The sequence below is a fragment of the Colobus angolensis genome, unplaced genomic scaffold, assembly GCF_000951035.1.
Source record: "Colobus angolensis palliatus isolate OR3802 unplaced genomic scaffold, Cang.pa_1.0 Scaffold531, whole genome shotgun sequence".
Taxonomy (NCBI): domain Eukaryota; kingdom Metazoa; phylum Chordata; class Mammalia; order Primates; family Cercopithecidae; genus Colobus; species Colobus angolensis.
This window is the reverse complement of record NW_012118833.1, coordinates 198,712-219,642: the sequence shown is the minus strand read 5'-3', so window position 1 is coordinate 219,642 and position 20,931 is coordinate 198,712. Positions and strand designations below refer to the sequence as shown.

General features: G+C 42.9%; 1 protein-coding gene across 1 annotated transcript in view; it reads left to right on the top strand.

The window, feature by feature from the left end:
* NUP93 (nucleoporin 93kDa) overlaps positions 1–20,931 on the top strand; it is a 119,306-nt gene that overhangs the window by 4,395 nt on the left and 93,980 nt on the right. The window contains exons 2-3 of the mRNA XM_011960996.1: positions 6–21; positions 16,211–16,403. Of these exons, the coding sequence (XP_011816386.1) occupies positions 16,225–16,403 (179 nt within the window). The 5' untranslated portion in view covers positions 6–21; positions 16,211–16,224. The remainder of the gene's footprint in view (positions 1–5; positions 22–16,210; positions 16,404–20,931) is intronic.

The following is a 20,931-nucleotide window of genomic DNA, read 5'->3' as shown; positions in this document are numbered from 1 at the left end:
CGGAGACGGCTGTAGTACAAGGTAAGGGTGTGTCTGGTCGCGTTCTTCCGACCCTGGGCTTGTCCTTGAATCCAGGACCCCGTCACTGGGTGGAGCGCCGTACCCACGCTCGGAGCCCCGCCGCTCACACTTCCCGTTCTCCTCATGGCAGCCGGGCACGCCTGACGCCGGCGACACAACGCCTTGTCGAGCCGCCCCAGAGGCTTAGAGTCGGGCTGCACCCCAGGGGGTGCCTTTCATTCGCCCACTTTCTGAATGCAGAACCTAGGCCTCCCGACTCGCCCTTCCCCACTGTGGCGGCCTCGCGCCACGCCCCTGCCCTCACCTCCACCTAGTGCCCCGCGAGCCCACCCTTCCTAAGCCTGCGCCACAACACCTGCCTGCTTACCTTCCTGACCGTGCCCTGCCTACTCGCCTACCCCTGGTGGACATACCCTCTAGAGAGGCATTGCCCTGCGAGGGAAGGGGTCTTTGGGGCGAGGGCAACTTCTCCCAACCCTTGGCTTACCTTTTGTACATCCAAGAGGATGCTAGTGGTTGGAACCCAGGGGTGGCCCACCCTTCTCTGTGCTTACTCCATCCCGTCCTCTGCAAAGGCGAAGCCCAAGTTCACTGGCTTTCTTTTGGAAAAATTATGGGGCCGGCCCCATGGGTCCTTGGTGAAAGTGTGAAAGACCCGTTGACAGGGCCTCTGGTCTGGGTTTGCCCTTCTGCTAGACGTGGGAAGGAGGTTTTATTTATTTAATCTTTGTTTTGACCGAGTTGTCTTTCAGCAAAAGTGAGGATCATCTTTTTGTGTTCTTTCCGGGGGATGTGGAAGGGTATCCTCGGTCATCCTAGCTTTTCTTCTTTATTTTTTTTCTTTAAATCTTCCTTTGTGCATTTGTGTTTGCAATATTTTTATTTTCATTGATGGTGATCTCATAGCATTAAATACTTACATATCAGAGGCTAACAGATTCCATATTTATATCTCCATCGCTGGCCTCACCCCTGACCTTTATCCAGCCACCCACTTAATATCTCCACTGAGATGGATGATAGGCAACTCAAATTAAACATGCCAAGAGAGGGCTAGGAAGCTCCCCTTCATTACCCTCCCCAAACTGCTCCTGTTGCCTTTTTTTCATCTGAATTATAGGAAAGACCCTGGCTAATAACTTTTGAGGCATTGTTGACTGCTCTCTTTCTTTTTCTTTTCTTTCTTTTTTTTTTTTGGTTTTCTTTTGAGACAGTCTCCCTCGGTTGCTCAGGCTGTAGTGCAGTGGTGTGATCTCGTGTCATCGTGTCACTGCAACCTCTGCCTCCCAGGCTGAAGCGATTCTCCTGCCTCGGACTCCCAAGTAGCTGGGACTACAGGCGTATGCCACCTCGCCTGGCTAATTTTTGTATTTTTAGTAGAGACGGGATTTCACCATGTTGGCCAGGCTGGTCTCGAACTCCTGGCCTCAAGTGATCTGCCATTTCAGCCTCCCACGAAAGTGTTGGAATTACAAGTGTGGGCCACCACACCCAGCCCTCTGTGTTTAACGCCACAAATAGTACTTGCCACCCGGGGCCAAGCCACCACCTCTGGTTTGGATTATTGAAATGGTTTCCCATTTGGTCTTCCTGCTTCTGTCCTGGCCCCTATTTTTTGCACAGCAGCTAGAGGGATCTTTTTAAAACACAAGCTGTCAGATTGTATCATTCCTTTACTTAAAAAAAAAAAAAATCCCTCCAATGGGTCCCCATCTCATTAATATGATAGACTAACCCCTTTACAGTGAGCTATAAGGCTTTACATAATCTGACCCACTGTTACTTTCCCAGTCTCATTTTCTGCTCCCTCCCCTTCCACAGGTTAGACATGCTTTGGCCTAGGGCCTTTGTGCTTGCAAGTTAGTATCCATGTAGTTTGCACTCACTTCTTCAGGTTCTTTACTAGGGAGGCACCTAGTGAGGCTTTCCCCATTTCCCACCTCCCTTCATTGCTTTAGTTGTTCTTAGCACTTACATTTTATGTATTTTTCTTGTGTATTGTCTTCCCCCTGTAGAATGTGAGGGGATTTTTATCTGTTTTGTTCCCTGATGTGTTCCTAGCACCTAGGTCTGGCACACAGTAGGTGCTCAAAAAATATGAACTGGATGAATGTTGCTGGCACTCTTGCAGGCATGGGGATGCAGTGGTGAATGAGACAGGCCTGCCCTCATTGAACTGATATGCCTATGGAGGGTACCACTAGCAATAAAAGCACAGATAGGAAGTATGATGTCAGGGCTGTTTCTTAAAGGAGGACAGGGATATTTATGAATAGAGACCTGCTTGAAATGAATGAGCAAGTCATGAAACTATCTGAGAGCACTGCTGGTAGGGAGTAGAGCAAGTGCAAAGCCTCTGCAGTGTGAGCAGCTGGAGATGTAGTGAGTCTGAGTGTCTGAACCAGCTTCTTGATGGACTGACATAGAAAATAAGGTTAATGGATGTGCCAAGGAGAGGGACAGGTTGGAGCAAAGATCCGAAGGTGAGAGGGGCCACTCCTCATGAAAAAGTTTATTTAAAGAATGTGGAGTTAGAAGGAAGATCTTTCACAAGGTGTGTTCAGGGAACAGGTCACTTTAATTCAACAGACATGTATCTGGTACCTATTATGTGCCAGACTTAATGCTGAAGACGCAGAGTTAAGCCTCTGTGGACCTTACCATATAGGAAATTTGCCACTAGAGAGGGAGACATATGTGTGATGAAATAATCACAACTACTGCACTAGGGAAGAACAGTATAGAATATTCAGAATAGTGTGGGAGGGGTTTGGCAAAGGTGAGACTTTCCCAGCTGGCTGCAGCGTACATAGGAGTTCCCCATGTGACAAGATAGGGTTGGGGATGTGTTATAGAGAGTGTGTACCTAGCACGTACAGGAGTATGAAGGGAGGAAGCAGGCATCCCAAAGAATAGAGAATTACTAGGGTATAACTGGGGGAAGGCAGCAAGAGATGAGGGTAGTAAGGGTGGCAGTGTCTGTTCTGTGGAGAGCACCCTTTATAGCTCTGTCAAAACGTGAGCATCTTATTCTGTAGGGGATGGAAGGTGTCCCTGATGGACTTAAGGCAGGAAAACATTTCAGAAAGACCTCCCTGACCATGGGGAGGCTGGTTGGAGGAACAGGAAGGCTTAGTCGGCATGCAAGTCAGAGAAGAGGCGAGAGATGAGGGTATGACTTTGCAAAAGGTTTGAGAAGTGGATCTTGAGATTGGTTGAGTGTTGAAGAGGTGAACGGGGACCCCGGGGTAACTCAAAGGTGGTTTCTGGCTTACTTGACTACATGCTAATTGTTTTACCAAAAGAGACTGGGAACCCACGAGAAGGAAGCATTGGTGGTGGCAGTGGCTAAGGGGAGAGAAGTGATGAGTCTGATTTGGGACATGTGTAGTTTGAGGCACCTATGAGTCATCCAGGTGTAGGTATTAGGTGGACAGCTGGAAATACTGGCTTGGGAAAAGAGTTGGGCTGGACATAGAGATATGAGAATCCCCTTTGTTTTGGTAGGTTAGCGTCCTCCTAGCTCACTTATTTGCTTTATATTAATGTCTATTAATACCTACATCTCTTCTCCCCTAAATAACATAAAGTTTGAAATATTTTCTAGCTTTATACTTTTTTATAGCTTCAACAGTGTCCTCAAACAGCTAGATCCCCATACACATTGCTAACTGCCAGAAGAACCTTCCTCAAACCTTGCCAGAAATTCCTACATTGATCTGTAAGGTACACCAAAGTTATAGTCTTTTCTTCCTTCATTCATTTAACACATATTTATTGAACATTAGGTGCTGTTGTTCAGTGCATGAGGAATGGGGCTGTGGACAGACCAGACCAGGTTCCCAGACTCAAGGAGCCTATTAGGAGACAGACAGTAAATGAACAAACAGGTAGACATGTGATGCCAGAAATTGATAATGTGCTACCAAGAAGATAAAACAGAAATGTGGTAGAGTGGACAGTGGGACTGCTTTAACTGGGGTGTGCTGAGAGGCTTCTTTAAAAAGGAAACCTTTGAGCAGAGATTTGAAGGAAGTAAGGGGGTGAGCCAGGTAGGCATTTTGGAGGAGAATATTCCTGCAGATACAGAGGAAATAGTGACTGCGAAAGCCCTAGTCAGCAGTGTATTTAGCGTATTTGAAGAAGAGCGGAAGGTCGTAGGACCAAAGCACATAATCCTGGGGAAGAGTGGTAACAGAAGAGTTGGGTCAGGAGGCAGTCATGTAGGCCTCATAGCACAGGGTAAGGACTTTGGATCTCAGTCTGTGAGTGTTGGGGGCTATTGAAGGTTTGAGCCCCTTCAAAGACTCCTTCCCAGTGTGGTGTGGAGAACAGACTGGGAAGTGGGAGGGGACAAAGAACAGGGAGACAGGAGGCTACTGTATCACCTAGATGTGACACATGAGAGTGGCTTGCATCAGGATGATAGTGGTAGAAGAGACAAAAAGTGGGTCTGACTCATGTATATATGAATAAATGTAGTGTAGAAATGAATTGCTTGTGTAGGGTATAAGAGGAGAAAAGAAGTCAAGGACAATGTCAAGGTTTTAGGCCTGAGCAACTTCTAGCATGAAGATACCATTTACTGAAATGAGGATGATGGAGAATTTCCAAGTCCCTGTTAGATGCTAGAACACGGCCTTCTCCTTCTAACCCCTCCCACTCCATGCACCTTACTCTCTGTGCCCATCTCTGTCTTTGTGACACGGCTGTTGCCCCTGCTGAAAAACCCGTGTACCAGTCGGCTCCTTTGGACACGAGAAGTCTGCTGTGAGGATGACATTAGGTTATACAAATAAAGCACATAGTGGGGACTCATAAACAGAGCTCAGGAGATGATGTTGGGCAAACAAATGAATGGAGTAAAAGGAATTTAGATGAGGGAAAATTTCTGTAGGTAATGTGTATTGAGGAAGACCATTTGGTAGGTAGGACTTGAGTTGGTGGTAATAATGATAGCTAATGTTTATTGAGTGGTTACTATGTGACAGGTGAAGGAGATACAGTTATTTTTCCATTTCACAAATGAGGCCCAGAGAGAGTAATTAGTTTGGGCAGAGTCATCTAGCTAAAGAGTGAAGGAGCTGGCTGGAGCTCAGGGCTGCTGTGGAAGGTTGGGTAGGTGTTTCTTTTTGGGAAAAATGGCACAGAGCAGGACATGTACAAGGATGGTCAGGGACCAAGTAAATCAAGTGACTGGTACACAAGGTTTATTCTGGGAGGTAGAAAGTTAAAAGCAGTATCTCACCTGGATCCCTGTGCGTGGGAGCCAGTGAGGTTTTTTTGAGCAGGGGCAACAGCCATGTCAGAAAGAGAGATGGGGTTGGGCGCAGTGGCTCACGCCTGTATTTCTAGCACTTTGGAAGGCCAAGGCGAGCAGGTCACTTGAGGTCTGGAGTTCGAGACCAGCCTGGCCAACATGGTGAAACCCCATCTCTACTAAAAATACAGAAGTTAGCTGGGCGTGGTGGTGCGTGCCTATAGTCCCAGTTACTCGGGAGGCTGAGGCAGGAGAATCGCTTGAACCTGGTAGGTGGAGGTTGCAGTGAGCCGAAATCTCACCATTGCACTCCAGCCTGGGGGACAAGAGTGAAACTCCATCTCAAAAAAAAAAAAAAAGGAAGATAGAGTAGGGTGCATGGAGTTTGGGGCAGGGCTAGAAGGAGGAAGGCCATGTTCTAGCATCTAAGAAGGACTTGGACTTAAGGGAATGAAGGTCTGGCCTTGGGTGATAGTGATGGGGGTGAAAGCAACAGTTAGAGGATGTTGCAAAATATTACCGCATGCCATTTAAATCTGTTTAGGAGCTGGGCGCAGTGGCTCACACCTGTAATCCTAGCGCTTTGGGAGACTGAGGCAGCGCATCACCTCAGGTCAGACGTTCGAGACCAGCCTAGCTAACATGGTGAAACCCCATCTCTACTAAAAATACAAAAATTAGCCCAGCGTGGTGGCATGTGCCTGTAATCCCAGCTACTCGGGAGACTGAGTCAGTAGGAGAATTGCTTGGACCCCGGAGGTGGAGGTTGCAGTGAGCCGAGATCACGCCATTGCACTCCAGCCTGGGCAACCAAGCAAGACTCCATCTCAAAAATCAATCAATCAATCAATCAATCAATCTGTTTCGGTAACGAGAGTTTGGAGAGAGAGGAATCTCATGTTATCTGAGTCTATAGTATTTCATTTCCTGAGTTTTAGTTAGAGAGTAGCAATAGTTTGGATAATGAGGAATACCTACCTGCTTGCTGTGGAAAAATGTACCTACATGTGTTTGGTTTCTGAGTCTGAGAGTGGAGGGACACCTGTAAGTAAACAATCTGAGGGCACACAGAGACACAAAGGAGAAGGGACAGAAGCCAGGGGCAAAGGTGGAGGAGGAGTTGGGGGTGGATAACTGCATTTGGAGACATGGTGGGTGTGACAGTTATGTGCTTGAGAGGAGATGCACCAGTGGTGCCTGGAAACTCACGGTTGGAGTTTGAGTGCACGGGGGCAGGTGTGGATTTGACAGTCATTGCCATTGAGGCTTCAGGGGCAGTGGTGAGACACACCCTCTGAAGTAGGGAATTTAGAGCAATATTAAAATTAACAGTTTATTAAAAATTATGTGAGATCACATATACTCATGGAAAAGAATTTGCACTGACAAGGGAATCAAATGAAAAGTAGAAAAGTCTCCCAACTCTCACCTTCGTAATGCTAGATTGTTTCTTGCTAAGTTAGTGCTTTGTTTCTTGCTATTCCTTCTAAAAAACTGTGAGTCAACCTTAAGTATACTGCTCAGGGAATTTTTACACATTTATTCACTTTTGTGACCACTGTCCATATTGAGATACAGAGCATTTCTGGTACCTTGGTCGGCTCAGACCACCATAACAAAATACCAAAATATCTGTTGTTCTAGCTTAAACAGAAATTTATTTTCTCACAGTTTTGGAGGCTGGAAGTCCCAGATCAGGATGCCAGCATAGTTAGGTTCTAGTGAGGGCCCTCTTCCTAGCTGCTCACTGTGTAGTCACGGGCTTTCTTTGATGTGTATGTAGGGGGAGAGGTAGGTGGAGGAAAGAAAGCTTTCTGGTGTGTCTAAGGGCACTTATCCCATCCTGAAGATCCCACCCACGTCACCTCATCCGAGTCTAATTACTTCCCAAAGACCCCATCTCCAAATACCATCACATTGTGGGCTAGGGCTTCAACATAGAGAACACAATTCAGTCCTTACTACCCAAAAAACTCTGCTGTGCTTTCTCCCAATCAGCACTCCCCCAGGGATAACCAGTATTCTCATCTCTAGCGCCATAGATTAGTTTTTCTTGTTTTTAAGATCCATATAAATGGAGTCATACGGTGCTTTTTTTTTTTTTTCTTTTTGTATCTGGCTTCTTGAGCTCACTGTGATGTCTGTGAAATTCATCCATGTTCTGTGTAGTCTGTAGTTTGATCTTTTCCATTGCTGTGTGTTTACCAAGGTATGAATATACTGCCATAAAAAGCCCAAGTGGGATAATTCTGTACATGCAGTGGTTTTAAAATTATTATGGGAGGAACCCAGACTTTTGTTAGAATCTGCACACCTTCTGCCTCCCAAGATGTGACAACCAAAAATGTCTCTGGCTATTGCTGAATGTCCCCTGTGGGGCAGAGTTGAGTAGCGTTGGTTTAGAGAGAAGAGCCAGAGCCAGAGCCAGAGCCAAAGGCCTCTGGGGGCTGACTTGGCGATCTGCCCGTTTGTGCTAGTTGTAAGACAGCTAATATCATTCCTAAGGTTCTCTGTACGGATAATTTCCATCACCACTAAAATGGGCTGTTTCCCAGGAAGCATCAAGTAAGTTTATTAAAACATCTCACATTTGTAAATTCTTTAAGGTGAGCAGGCCCTTAGATACCACCTGAGCAACCACCTCCTCCAGAGAGGATCCAACCCCAGGGTCAGAGGGCTGGTGTGGGACGGAGCCAAGCTGTAGTCCACAGCACTTTCTTCCCAGCTGGGCCTTCTGCAGGACTGGACAGCCAAAAGTTTAATAAAGTTACTTATGTGGATATTTTATTTTTCTTTGTGATACCAGGTTATTACTTCTCTTTGCTCATCGAAGAGGAAATGATACAAGTGATATTTTATGTATCAGGAAAGCTGATACTATGCTTTCCTTATTGCAAATATTGAGTCATTGAGGGCAGTACTGCTACTAAATCACCCCAGTCTTTCTCTTCTGTCTAGGTTAATTTATTTTAGGTCTTTGTTTTCTCCAGAACTCTACCTTCTGAATAATGATAAGGTTTAACTCTTTTACTTAGTCTCACAGGGCTATAAAAGAACTTTCCAACAACAATTATTTTTTTATCCTCTCCTTTCTCTTCCAGAGGTGTCTGAAACTGATGTCAAGATGTAATTTTTGGGGGGTTGTTGTTGTAATTGACAGCTGACAGATAATAGTAAAAAGTGGAATGATATTGTCATCTAGCTAGTTTATGTATTCAAAAGATAGGAGAACAGAATCAATATTAAACTTTCGATACCTTGAGTGAGGTTTTTCTCATCAATCTTGGATGAGAAAAGAATCAAAGAATCAGAATCATTCACAAGAATATTGAACACCATTCTTGTGTTTTACTCCTGTCATAGTGCGATTAATAAGGTTTGAGGGCAAAGTTTCTGCTTAAAATTAAATGCTAAATTTCTTTTGAATCACACCTTCATTATGGAAGTTGGATTTATAATAAAAAGCATATTTGATAGTGGGCAGTACAACATACATTTCAACATTTTAATTGTCTTCCAGAAGTTCTTACTTAATGATACAAAGTTGTGATTAAATAAGTTATAATTTGGGATTAAATATTTACTAAAAGATTTTTTGAAGCAGAGATGTTTATAATTAAATGATAAAATGTTGCCAAATTGGCAACTTTGGAAAAAAGCTAAAATAGGATTTTACAATGATATAAATCAGCAGAGTTTATAAGATACTTTTATGTGTCAACAGCTCCTTGAAGTAGGTAGAAATTATCATTTTTGATTGATGAGGAAACTGAGACAGAGAAATTGGGGTTTTATCTCAGAGGGAGATCAGTTTATCTGCTAGTAAATGAACAGTCTGGATTGGAACCAGGTGTTTGGGTTCACAGTGTAATCTTCTTACCCATTCTGTCTAAAATATGTTTTTTTTTCATTTATTTTACTGTTATTAAAAACAGTACTGTTTACTGTTATTTTACTGTTATTTAAATTTTTTAAAATAATCAAAAATAATTATTTAAAATAATCAAAAAAGGAAGAACATTGTCAGTTGTACATTTGGAAGAAAGGATATAAATAGCAACATCTGTTACTTTCTCTGATGTAAATAAAATCTCCCCCCTTGACAACATAAAAAAAAAATAACAGCGCTAACAACTGTCTTTTTTAGGTTGCATGATCTTTGAAGTTGAAAGAGACAATATTTGGGTATGTTACTACATACATTTTACTAAATTAGAATTCCTCAGTCAGTATTGTTTGATTATTCTGAAATTCTGCAGGAAAATAGCTGGTGTCATCTGCCCATGCAAGTCAGTGATTGGAGAGAGATTTCTTTAACATGGAAGAAAAGACAGATGGCTTTGTCTTTATTCTTTCATCTTTTTCTCAGCCCTTTGTATTTCTTGGATAAATGTGCTGTTTGGATTGTGAGTGATAAGGAAAAGGGAAAATTCACATGGGTTTAATATGTTGCATTATACTTACAAAGAGCAGTGGATTCCCTTTAGCATCCTGTGCATTAGGTCAATGGGACAGGCATCGTCATTTACAAAACAGATTTCTTCCCCAAATATGCTTTCCAAATGAACAGTTTAAAGAGGAAACAAGATGGCAACACACCTATTGTGTCCCTCATTTTATCTTTTTAACAATGTTTTCATACTGGGGCCTAGTTAGGGTAGCTTACTTATCAAGTCTAGCTTCAATACCTTAGGCCCAAGGGTTGGCAAACTATGGCCTATGTGCCAAATAAACTAAGAAGGATTTTTACATCTTTGGATCCTTGGGGGGAAAAAAATCCAGAGAAAAATATTTTATAACCATGTGAAAATTATATGAAACTCAAATTTAAGTGTTCATGATTAATGTTTTATTAAAGTACAGCCATGCCTGTTGGTTTACATATTACCTGTGCCTGCTTTCAAGCTACAACAGCACAGTTGAGTAGTTGCTACAGAGCCTGGCCCACAGAGCCCAAACTATTCACTACTTGTCCTTTTACAGAAGAAGTTTGCTCACTCTTGCCCTAGGAGACTAGAAACTGGGCAAGCGTTTGGCAGATATGTCTAGGATGGATGGCTCTGAGGCTGTTTTATAGCTTCCTATGTTTCATTTTCTGTTTCCCTTTTTCAGCTTTGGTGCTTTATTTTTCTGGAATATATCCTGGGAGTAACATAGGCTTAAGTCTAGAGAACTAGTGAGTAATAGCTATTTCTGGGATGACCGCAATGATTCCCCAGCTTGAGAGTCCATAAGGCCTGAGTAAAGGAAGAGAGGTATTCTACTTGTGGCTGGTGCTTTAAAAATAAAAGAAACCAATGAACTAATAATATCAGAAAACAGATATGTGAGATTTTAATATAATAAGCGTGAATACTATAACAGACAAAGATTCAGACCATCTACAAAATCCTGAAGGGGCCACTCTTAGAGAATACTGATTTACAATGGTTTAGAAGTGTTTAGCTATTTGAATATTTAAGTATCTGCTCTTCTCTGGCTCAATTAAATATTTAACATAGTTAATATATTTGGAATGTGGAAATGATTTTATTTTTCGTAAGACTCACATGTTAATAGTAAATGAACTGAAATTATTTTGTGCTTTTTGCTCTGCCTTTATATTTAGTTCATTTCACCTTATATGCAGTTTGGGAATTTTTGCCACCTCATTTATGAATGTTGATATGCCCTAAAGGGACATGTGTTTTAGACACTAAATGATAGGTGAACGCAGACCAGCATAAGGAAGTAGAAGTTTGGCCAGCCCTTGGTTTAGCTCTAGGTAGGAGCTCTCTCTTTCAAACTGTGGCTTTTACTTTTTCATTTAGTTCATTTGCTCAGCATCCTCTAGGTGTGGTGAAGAGATCTACATTATGGGACCTTTCCACTGAGAACATTCCTTATTTTTAGCATAGTGGGGTATCCTACTGTAGCTTCAGAAAAAAGGCGGGTCATTGTCCTTTGTTTGCTTGGTGGCAGCAGTCAGGGCGGGGAGCTTTTTATTGAAGTGTGATACACAAATCATGAGTCTAGATTGACTTAATTTTCTGAAAAGTGAGCACACTGTCAACCAATGGTTAGATCAAAAAACTGAAAATTGCGAGCCCCCTTGAAGCTGTCCTCATCCTTCCCCTTCTGTCCTTCCCCCGACAAGTGTAACCAATCTTGCTTCTAACAGCAGTGATAAGTTTGCCATTCAGTTTAAGGTTCTCAGTTGCCCAGGTTGTTGAGGAGTTTCTGTGGAGGCTCGGTAGCACTTCTGCCAAGTCCTACTTACAGGGAGAGTAATTTGTTGCCCAAGGCCCTGATACTTTGCGATGCTCTCTGAAGTGCCTGCCAGTGTTGCCTTGCCAAAGGATTCCCAACCACGCCCAGGAGCTTAGTCACTGCTGTCGTAAAGGAGCCCTAGTGCTGTTCCGCTGTCCCTGCTGGCCTTTTCCTGTGCAGCCCCACTTGTGCTGCATTGATTGCTCCGGGTCCTGCTTCCATGGTTTCTTAGTGTTGCTTCTTCCTCTGCCTCTCCTCCATAGTTACCCAAGGATGCAGCTGGTGTCCAGGCTGCATGGCCAGATTTTCCCAACGCAAGGCTTGGACTTCAGTTTTTTCCCCCATAGATCGTTTTAATTGTCTCTACTGGACAAAGCTTACTGAGGTTATTTTCATGATTAGTTTTTAGTCTCTAGGTCAAAGTTGATTTAGTGGTTTAATCTCTATGTTTTGTGGCTAAATTGATATTTTGTGGTGGGGATAAAAATTGTCCTGAATTTATGAAATTAGGCATAAATTGAAGCATTTTAGTGCAGTGGGATGATGAATACATCAAAGTATAGATTTAGTTGCACAATGAGGGTAGCAAAAAACGTATAAATTTGGAAACTTTAATTAAACTTTTTTGTATAATTAATTTCTACTGGTTGAATAATAATGCAGGACAGATCCAGTTTTTCCCAAATGTAGTATTTCATACATACCTCTCTTTTCTGCTGTGCAGACATAGAACAAGCTTATTTTCTCTTTACTCCTGCCCTGAAGTTTTGTAGCAAAATTCTTTCTATATGTGTCTGTTTCTTTTGGTTTCTAATTCTGTTCACCTGGTTTTTGGTCTTGATATTTAGAGGGAAAGCACTAGTCTGGACCAAGTGTGATATCAATTCATGCCATTTAGACTGTCACTGCCTTATGCTATGCTGCCTCAAAAATGTTAAGTATCATTTGGTAGTCTGATACCAACTGGAAGCGAATGTTTTTGTTCAGGTCTCTGCTTGCTAGTGGGTGCCCGTTTGGCAAGGGAGTGCAGGAAGCCTTTGAGAAGGACAGACTCTCACCAACGGAAGAAAAAACCCCTCCTATTTATTCAAAATATGAGTACCTACTATGTGTCAGGCACTTCTACTGTTGTAGAAGCTTGGGGTACGTCAGTGAACGAAACACTGTGCTTGTGCAGCTTATATTCTCGCAGAGGTGACAGACAGTAAAGGAGATGGGGGATTGCTGGGGGTGGCTTGTACTTTTAAATAGCTTTCTAGGGCTGAGCGCGGTGGCTCACGCCTGTAATCCCAGCACTTTGGGAGGCTGAGGCAGGCGGATCACAAGGTCAGGAGATCGAGACCATCCTGGCGAACATGGTGAAACCCCGTTTCTACCAAAAATACAAAAATTTAGCCGGGCGTGGTGGCAGACTACAGGGTCGCAGCTATTTGAGAGGCTGAGGCAGGAGAATGGTGTGAACCCGGGAGGCGGAGGTTGCGGTGAGCCGAGATCGCGCCACTGCACTCCAGCCTGGGTGACAGAACCAGACTTTGTCTCAAAAAAAAAAAAAAATAGTTTTGTAGGTTGGCCTCAAAGGCAGGGTGATAGGTGAACTGAAACAGATAGGGAGTCAACCTTGAGTGTTTCTGGGGGAGGAACATTCCAGTAGAGAAAACACAAGTGCAAAGGCTGTAAGGCCAGAATGTGCCTGATCCGTTGAGGACCAGCAAAGAGGCCCCAGAGTGGCTGGCACCCATGATAGGAGTGGAGATAGGGCTGGAGATGAGTCTGAGTGATGAGGGGAGGTGGGGCCCCTTTTGTAGGGTTTCTTTCTGTACAAGAGGTTTAAGCAGGAGGCATGTGATCTGACTGTAAAAGGATCAGTGGTTGCTGGGTTGCTATAGACAGAATAGACTTGTGGGAGGCAAGGGCTGAAGCTGGGAGGTTTGGGAGGGAGACTGCTGAGAGAGTCTAGGGAGGCAGCTTGGATGTGGGGAGGTGGCTAGGTAGAGATGGCTAGGACAGGCAGATTCTGGATGTATTTTGAAGGTAGATTTGAAGGGCTTTGTTGGTTGATTGGATGTAGGATATGAGTTATGGGCCATCATGGGTTGGTCCAAACAACTGAATAATGAAGTCTTCACACACTGAGAAGGCCAAGGGGCAGGTTTTGTGGATGAAAAGTTAGAGCCCAGTTTTGGGATATTACGTTTAGGATGTTGTTCAGAGATTCAACCTTTATTTTACCATTGTGAAAACCATTATATATAATTAACTTAAAAAAATCTTTATTAGACCATGTTAAAGTAAATGACTGATTTTGTATTAATTACTTATACCAAATTCATTGCTCAAAATCTTTGGGGTGGGCTGGTCATTTGAGAAGCTGAGCATTTCCTTTGTCTGACATAGGAATAAAATATTAGATGTATTTCTTTCTTCCTTTATCTTTCTTTGTCTTCTTTTTTAATCATGGAAAAGTTTTGTTTCATTCGGTTCTTTATTTAGGGATTTCCAAAGTTTTCCTCATGAAAGAAAAAAGTGTTTTCTTTTCCTTGACTCTGTTAGAAAAATTATTTTTATCTTAGAGTAAAAATAATGGGCGGGGGGGCAGGGGTGGGGTGGGGATCCGGAGAAGGGAATGCTTTGCTTTTCTTTTCCCTTTCTGGTGAATGACCATGGTTTTGTGTAATTAATAGAATGTCATTGGCCTTGAACGTTCCTGAGAAAACACATTTCTCTGTCAGGACGGAGTAGTTGTTTAAAAATGCCCCTCTCCTCAAAATTCTTGTGTTTCTTCCTCTCTCCCTGAGGATACCTTCCTAATTCTCCCATCCCCATTTTCTCACAAAAAAAGATTGCAAATTACAGCCTGATTATATTGGGTCAAAAAAATTACAGTGTTTAGAAACTTGAGGTTAAGAGTTATTTTGTACGTTAATTTTTGTTGAAGATTAAAGTCAGCTTGGAACTTCATAAAGAATACCGAAGTGGCTTTATGTTTACTCCAGCTGAGCTATTTTTGTTTTACCCTTGTTCCCTTGCCTTTAAAGTTAATGTCCTTTAATGCTCATTTTTAAAAGTTCTTAATGGATTTATGGCAGTAACAGTGTCCTTTTGACAATTAACTTGTGCTTCATAGCTGACATATAATTATTCGCCAACATGACAAAACCCGTCTCTGCTAAAAATACAAAAAAGCTGGTAGTGTAACCCCACCCAGTTGGGTGTGGTGGTGCACACTGTAATCCCAGCTATTTGGGAGGCTGAGGCATGAGAATTGCTTGAATCTGGGAGGCGGAGCTTGCCATGAGTCAAGATCGCGCTGCTGCACTACAGGCTGGCTGACAGAGCGAGACTCTGTCTCCCAAAAAAAGGAAAAAAGTATAATAAGAGCTATTGTACAAGTAATTTTTTTAACAAAAAATTTTCTTATTAACCTTTTAGCAATGTAATTTTTTTTTTTTTTCCAAGACAGTCTCACTCTATTGCCCAGGCTGGAATGCAGTGGTGTGATCTCGGCTTACTGCAACCTTCCACCCCGCCCCAGAAGTGATTCTCCTGCCTCAGCTTCCCAAGTAGCTGGGATTATAGGTGTGTGCCACCACACCCAGCTAATTTTTGTATTTTTAGTAGAGATGGGGGTTTCGCCATGTTGGCTAGGCTGGTCTGTAACTCCTGACCTTAGGCAGTCTACCCGCCTAGGCCTCCCAGAGTGCTGGGATTATAGGCGTGGGCCACCGTGCCCAGCCAATTTTCTTACCATGGTGCTACTTTTTATCTTCTGTTGATTTAATTAGTGGTAGGAGTTAAAAACATTCTCTTGGTCAAGAACCTTATATAAGAATAGTGCATTATATATTCTGTACTATTGGCATTTCTCAAAGTAGCAGGTACAGTAACAAATCTAATGTCCTGAATGTTGTATATAACAAGCAGGCACAGATCTGTGCTCTCAGTAACCTTGTAAGATAGAGAATGTATGATTGGAGACCTGGACTTGAGTATAAAAAAAAAAAAAGAAAAAAAAAAGAATTTATTCTATGTTAGTGAAGGAGCAGGTGTATTAGAATAACAGTAGGGGAGAGAGGGAGAGTTAGTGGTGGTTAGTCCGAAGATTGCCTGTTTTCCTGGTCTTGGTTCAACCAAATCACAGTAGAGAGTATTCTCGGCATGTAACTCAGCCTCTGTGGACTGGAATTTGTTCTTTCTACTCAGGAGCCTCACAGGGTGGTTGTGAGGATCATTTGAGATAAGGTCTTACAAATTGCCTGGTGCTTTTGGGGTGGTAGTGTTTTTCTAAGATGGGTGGAGAATAAGAGGTATAAGGTGACTGTTCTTTAAGCCTCCTAGAGGTTGCCACAGTGGTTTCCATTTGCTTATCTGCTTTGAGTCTGTGGAAGGAGGCAGGAATTCTGGTCCGTGACTTGATATCCATGCATTTGTTCTGATGGCAGAAATCAATCTTCGGGCTGTCAATATGCGCAGAAATGATCTGTTTTTTCACAGCCTGACTCATTTTCTCTGTCAGGCCTGTTCTTGGGCTATGTTCAGGAACAAATCCTGCTTGTTGATGAGCTGTGTCCTCGTCTGTTTACAAAAAGTTCTGCTGTTTTGTTAAGCTTGTAACAGATTCAGGCAGTGTTTGAAACCTGTCTTTCCCTTGATTTAGATCTTTTCATTTTTTCTCCCATCTAGGATCTGCATCTCCAATGGATACTGAGGGGTTTGGTGAGCTCCTTCAGCAAGCTGAACAGCTTGCTGCTGAGACTGAGGGCATCTCAGAGCTTCCCCATGTGGAGCGGAACTTACAGGAGATCCAGCAGGCGGGCGAGCGCCTGCGTTCCCGTACCCTCACACGCACATCCCAGGAGACAGCAGATGTCAAGGCGTGAGTACTGGTAGGGAGGCCCCTTTAGTACTGGGTGGCTTGGGGGCAGGATCTGTTTTTTCTTGCCTGCCTTGAATTCAGATCCAATCTGTGAATTACAGCCACTAGCCAGATTCTTGGGAACTCAGAAAGGTTTTATAAAAGGACAGCAGCCTTGGTTTGTTTCCCTGCTTCTCAGGTTTTCTAGCCTGTCTGATATCACAGGGAGAGATGATGAGCTGGTATCACAGGGAGAGATGATCACAAGGTGGGAGGGGGTAAAAGAGTTCTGTCATGCTGAATCTGGTCACAGTAGTTCCTGCTTGGGGTCAATGACCGTTGGGTCATAAATGGCTCCTGTTATGTTAATACATATGGGCCCCACAGATAAGTTACCTTCAAAGCCAGAGAGCACTCAGTGATGAGGACAGGTTTTAAGAGCATTTGGGGGCTGGGCGCGGTGCCTCAAGCCTGTAATCCCAGCACTTTGGGAGGCCGAGACGGGCGGATCACGAGGTCAGGAGATCAAGACCATCCTGGCTAACACAGTGAAACCCCGTCTCTACTAAAAAATACAAAAAGCTAGCCGGGCGAGGTGGTGGGCGCCTGTACTCCCAGCTACTCGGGAGGCTGAGGCAGGAGAATGGCGTGAACCCGGGAAGCGGAGCTTGCAGTGAGCTGAGATCCGGCCACTGCACTCCAGCCTGGGCGACAGAGCAAGACTCCATCTCAAAAAAAAAAAAAAAAAAAAGAGCATTTGGAAGAAATTGATGAGCAGTTAGTGATGTGAAACCATCCAAGTGAGGAGTGATTCTGTCTGCTTGTTATCATTGACCCGGGAGGCTGCTTCTGAAAGGCCTTGGAAATACAGTGCCCCCAGCTGATTGTAGAACAGGAGAGTGGGTGAGCCCCAAGAGAGTGCAGCTGGGGAAAAGTGCTGACTGACTGGGCTGGCAGCCACTGCTGCCACACAGCATCAGTTGGGCTGTTGATTCCACAAACATGTGTTTAGGATCCACGCTGTGCCAGGTCTGGACTATCTCTGGGGCGACAACCATGAATTAGACATGGTTCTTGCTCTCAAGGAACTTATAATGTGGGGAGTGGGGCAGAAAAAAACTATGCTGCTTTCCTTAAGAGATGTGATTTACTGATTATTTACTGTGTGTTACAAGCTTGGCTAGACTTAAGATTTTGCTTAATTTTCACAACCATCATTAGGCTACAATCTCCACATTACAGTTGAGCAACAAAGGCTCAGAGAAGGCAAGTAACTTCCAGATCACACAGCTGGCGAGTGGTAAAGTAAGGATTCATACCTAGTGAGGTTGACTCCAGAGCCCATACTCCTCCTATCGTGATGGAAGGGCATGGGAGGATGGAGAGGGTGCTGCTACTTGTGCCTTTGATGGGTCTGGAAAGACACTGAAATTCTGTGCAGGAAATATAGGAATTTGTCAGTCATCTCCTCAGTCTTCATTCCTTGAACTTGAGAAAGAACTAAGTGCTAGTGTTAACGTGGGACATGGTCTGCTCTAAGCATTTAACAGATGTCACGGGAGTATTATGTAGGAGTGGGCTACATTCTTGTTCTTGAGAGCTGAATGTTTTGGCTGCTCTGTCGAGTCAGTAAGGATGTTGTGGAAATTCTTCTGTAGGCCTCCCCAAAATGTTATTTTCTAAAATAACTAGTTGGTTTTGGTTCTGTTGGCATTGGTAAAGGCAAGTCAGAGGAACCCTGGCAGGGATTTTTCACCCTGCAGCCTTGCAGCTAAGTGCAGCCAACTGCTTCCCTACACTGCTTTCTCACAGCCCAACCAGCCTTTAGACACTTCTGCTAACTTGCCTTCCCTGTAGGCTCCTTACCTGCTTCTCCTGGCTGCCTACGGTTACCCCCAGTCTTGAGCATGCAGGCTTTGTGCTGTATGCAAAAATGCTGCTGAAGCGAAAGGCCCATGATGCCAGCTGAGTTGCTATAGTTATAATTTAATTGCATCAGCTTTACAACCTATTAAGAGCAAAAAGGGAAAATGTTTTCTTGGTAACAATTATCGGTCATGCTCTTTTTCTTGTAAATTTCCATTCTTTTTCATCTCTTTCTACCTCAAATTCATTATTTTAGGGAGGAGGAAGTTGGAATGTTGAAAGAATGGGTATAGGGTGGGGCAGGTGCTTAAAAAGAAACCAAAGGGCTGATGACTGTATTTTTCCATCTTCTTGATAGGCAGAGACATAAAGTGTGGTGTGAATATTTTAGTACATACAGTATGAGGGCAGAAGAGAAAACTGAGTAGGAAAAATTTTCTTACATGAAATAAGTTTTGAAAGAAAATTCTGTCTTTAAGATTTTAGATTATAGATTTAAGATTGAAATATTGTGTGCCAAATTTATTTATTTGTCCAAATACATTGTGTTGAATATTTTGTTTTAGAGAATAGCTTTGGTAACTTTTTTTATGTGTGTGTTTGATCTTTTAAAATTGTTCAATTCTTTCACACATAAAGAAGAGTATGCCTAACATATATAAAGATGTAAATCTGGGTTTGCAGCCCATGAGCTACATCCAGCCTTAAAGTTTTATTGGAACACAGCCAGGCTTATTTGTATTGTCTGTGCTGCTTTTGTGCTACAGTATGAGAGTTGAGTAGTTTTGACAGAGATCATGTCCCCTGCAAAGCCTGAAATGTTTACTATATGCTGTTTACAGAAAAAGTTTGCTGACTCTGGTATACATAATAAAATGAATGAATACTCATATGCACATTGATCAACTGAAACAGAATATTGAGCTTGGTGGCGTGGCTCATGCCTGTGACCCCAACACTTTGGGAGGCTGAGGCAGGTGAATCGCTTGAACTCAGGAGTTCAAGACCAGCCTGGACAACATGGCAAAACCCATCTACAGAAAATTAGCTGAGCGTAGTGACACGCACCTGTAGTCCCAGCTACTCGAGAGGCTGATGTAGGAGGATTGCATGAGCCCAGGAGGTCAGAGGGTGCCCGTCATCAATTGCATACCTCTCTTTTCTCATCAAATATGCTGCACTAGATTTTTCCATTCAAACTCTGAAATCAGACAACCTAGAGGTGTATAAAGGAAAAGCCAGTAGTCAGTCTTTTTCCCTAACTTTGTCATCCAACGTAACCAATGTTATTAATTTGCTTATTTGTTCACATACTTCTCCATGTTCATGCAAAGCATATATAAACATTTATTTTCCCAAAGTTTTACAGCACATTATAACTCTCCTTGTGATAATACTATAAGCTGTTGTTTAAGCTCTTACTGTTTGTCAGGCGCTGTGCCACACACTTTATACACATTATGTAATTTCTTTTAAAAATAACCCTATGAAAGTGTTATGTGTGTTTTAAACTTGAGGAAAGTCAATAGTGAGTGGCCAGGCTGGAATTTCAAATCCAACTTAGTAAGAATTCCTCATATTTGTATGGTACTTTTCAGTTTCTGAAGGATTGTCATAGGCACTGTCCTGACTGGTCTGCAGTGCATGAGAGGTAGGATAGGCATTTTTCCCCACATTTAACAGAGGAAGAAACTGAGGCTTGGAAAGGTGATATATCCAAGATTTTCAGTAAGTGACAGGTGAGACTTGAACCCAGGCCTTCTGACGTTTTATGTGCTTCCCATGTATGCTGGGAACAGTCCTTGTCCTTTTACTCTCCTGGAACTGGAAAGAGACTCCAGCTTCTGTGACTTTTTGCTCATGGGGGACTGCCTGGCTTTTGGAAATTGAAGCAGTTAGAAGGCAGGGAACCTTCTAAGGATTTTTCCACCCTTACAGACTGAAAGTTTCGAGTACAGGCTTTATTTATAAAGCCATCCCTACCCTAGATTCCCTGTCTCCTTCATCAGTCCTTTCTCTCCCTGCATATGCATCATATAAACCATATACTGCATAAGCCACACACTGAACAGTTTCTACAGGTGTCCACCACTTAAATGACCTTTCTTTTCTAACAATTCTAGTAGCTAATTTTTAAATTCTGAGGTTCTCAAAATCCTGGTATATGTTAAAATTATTTTGGCACTGGATACATTCTTATGTGTCTGGTAGAGTACAGCACCATGGGACAGAATTTAGACATAGCTAGCAAAATTGACCCAGCAATTCCACTTCTAGGGTTTTGTCCCAAAGATATACTGGCAAAAAACACCCAAGAAAACCCTGTGCACAAGGATATTCATTACAGCATTATTTGTAATAGCAAAAATTGAAAACAAATGTCCATCAGTAGGTGACTAGTGGAATAATGTAGTGTGTCTATGTAGTGGAGTACTCTTCAGTAGTACAAAGAGAGTATAAAGTAACATGGAGTGATTCCAGGACATATTAAGTAAAAAATGCAGGGTAGAGAAAAGTGTTTAGTACTCTATCATTTGTATAAGAAAACAGGTGAAAGACATCCCATGTTCATGGATCAGAAGACTTAATAGTAAGATACTAATATTCCCTAAATTGGTGTACAGATTCAACACAGTCTCTATCAAAATCCCAGCTGGGATTTTTTGCAGAAAGTGACTAGTTG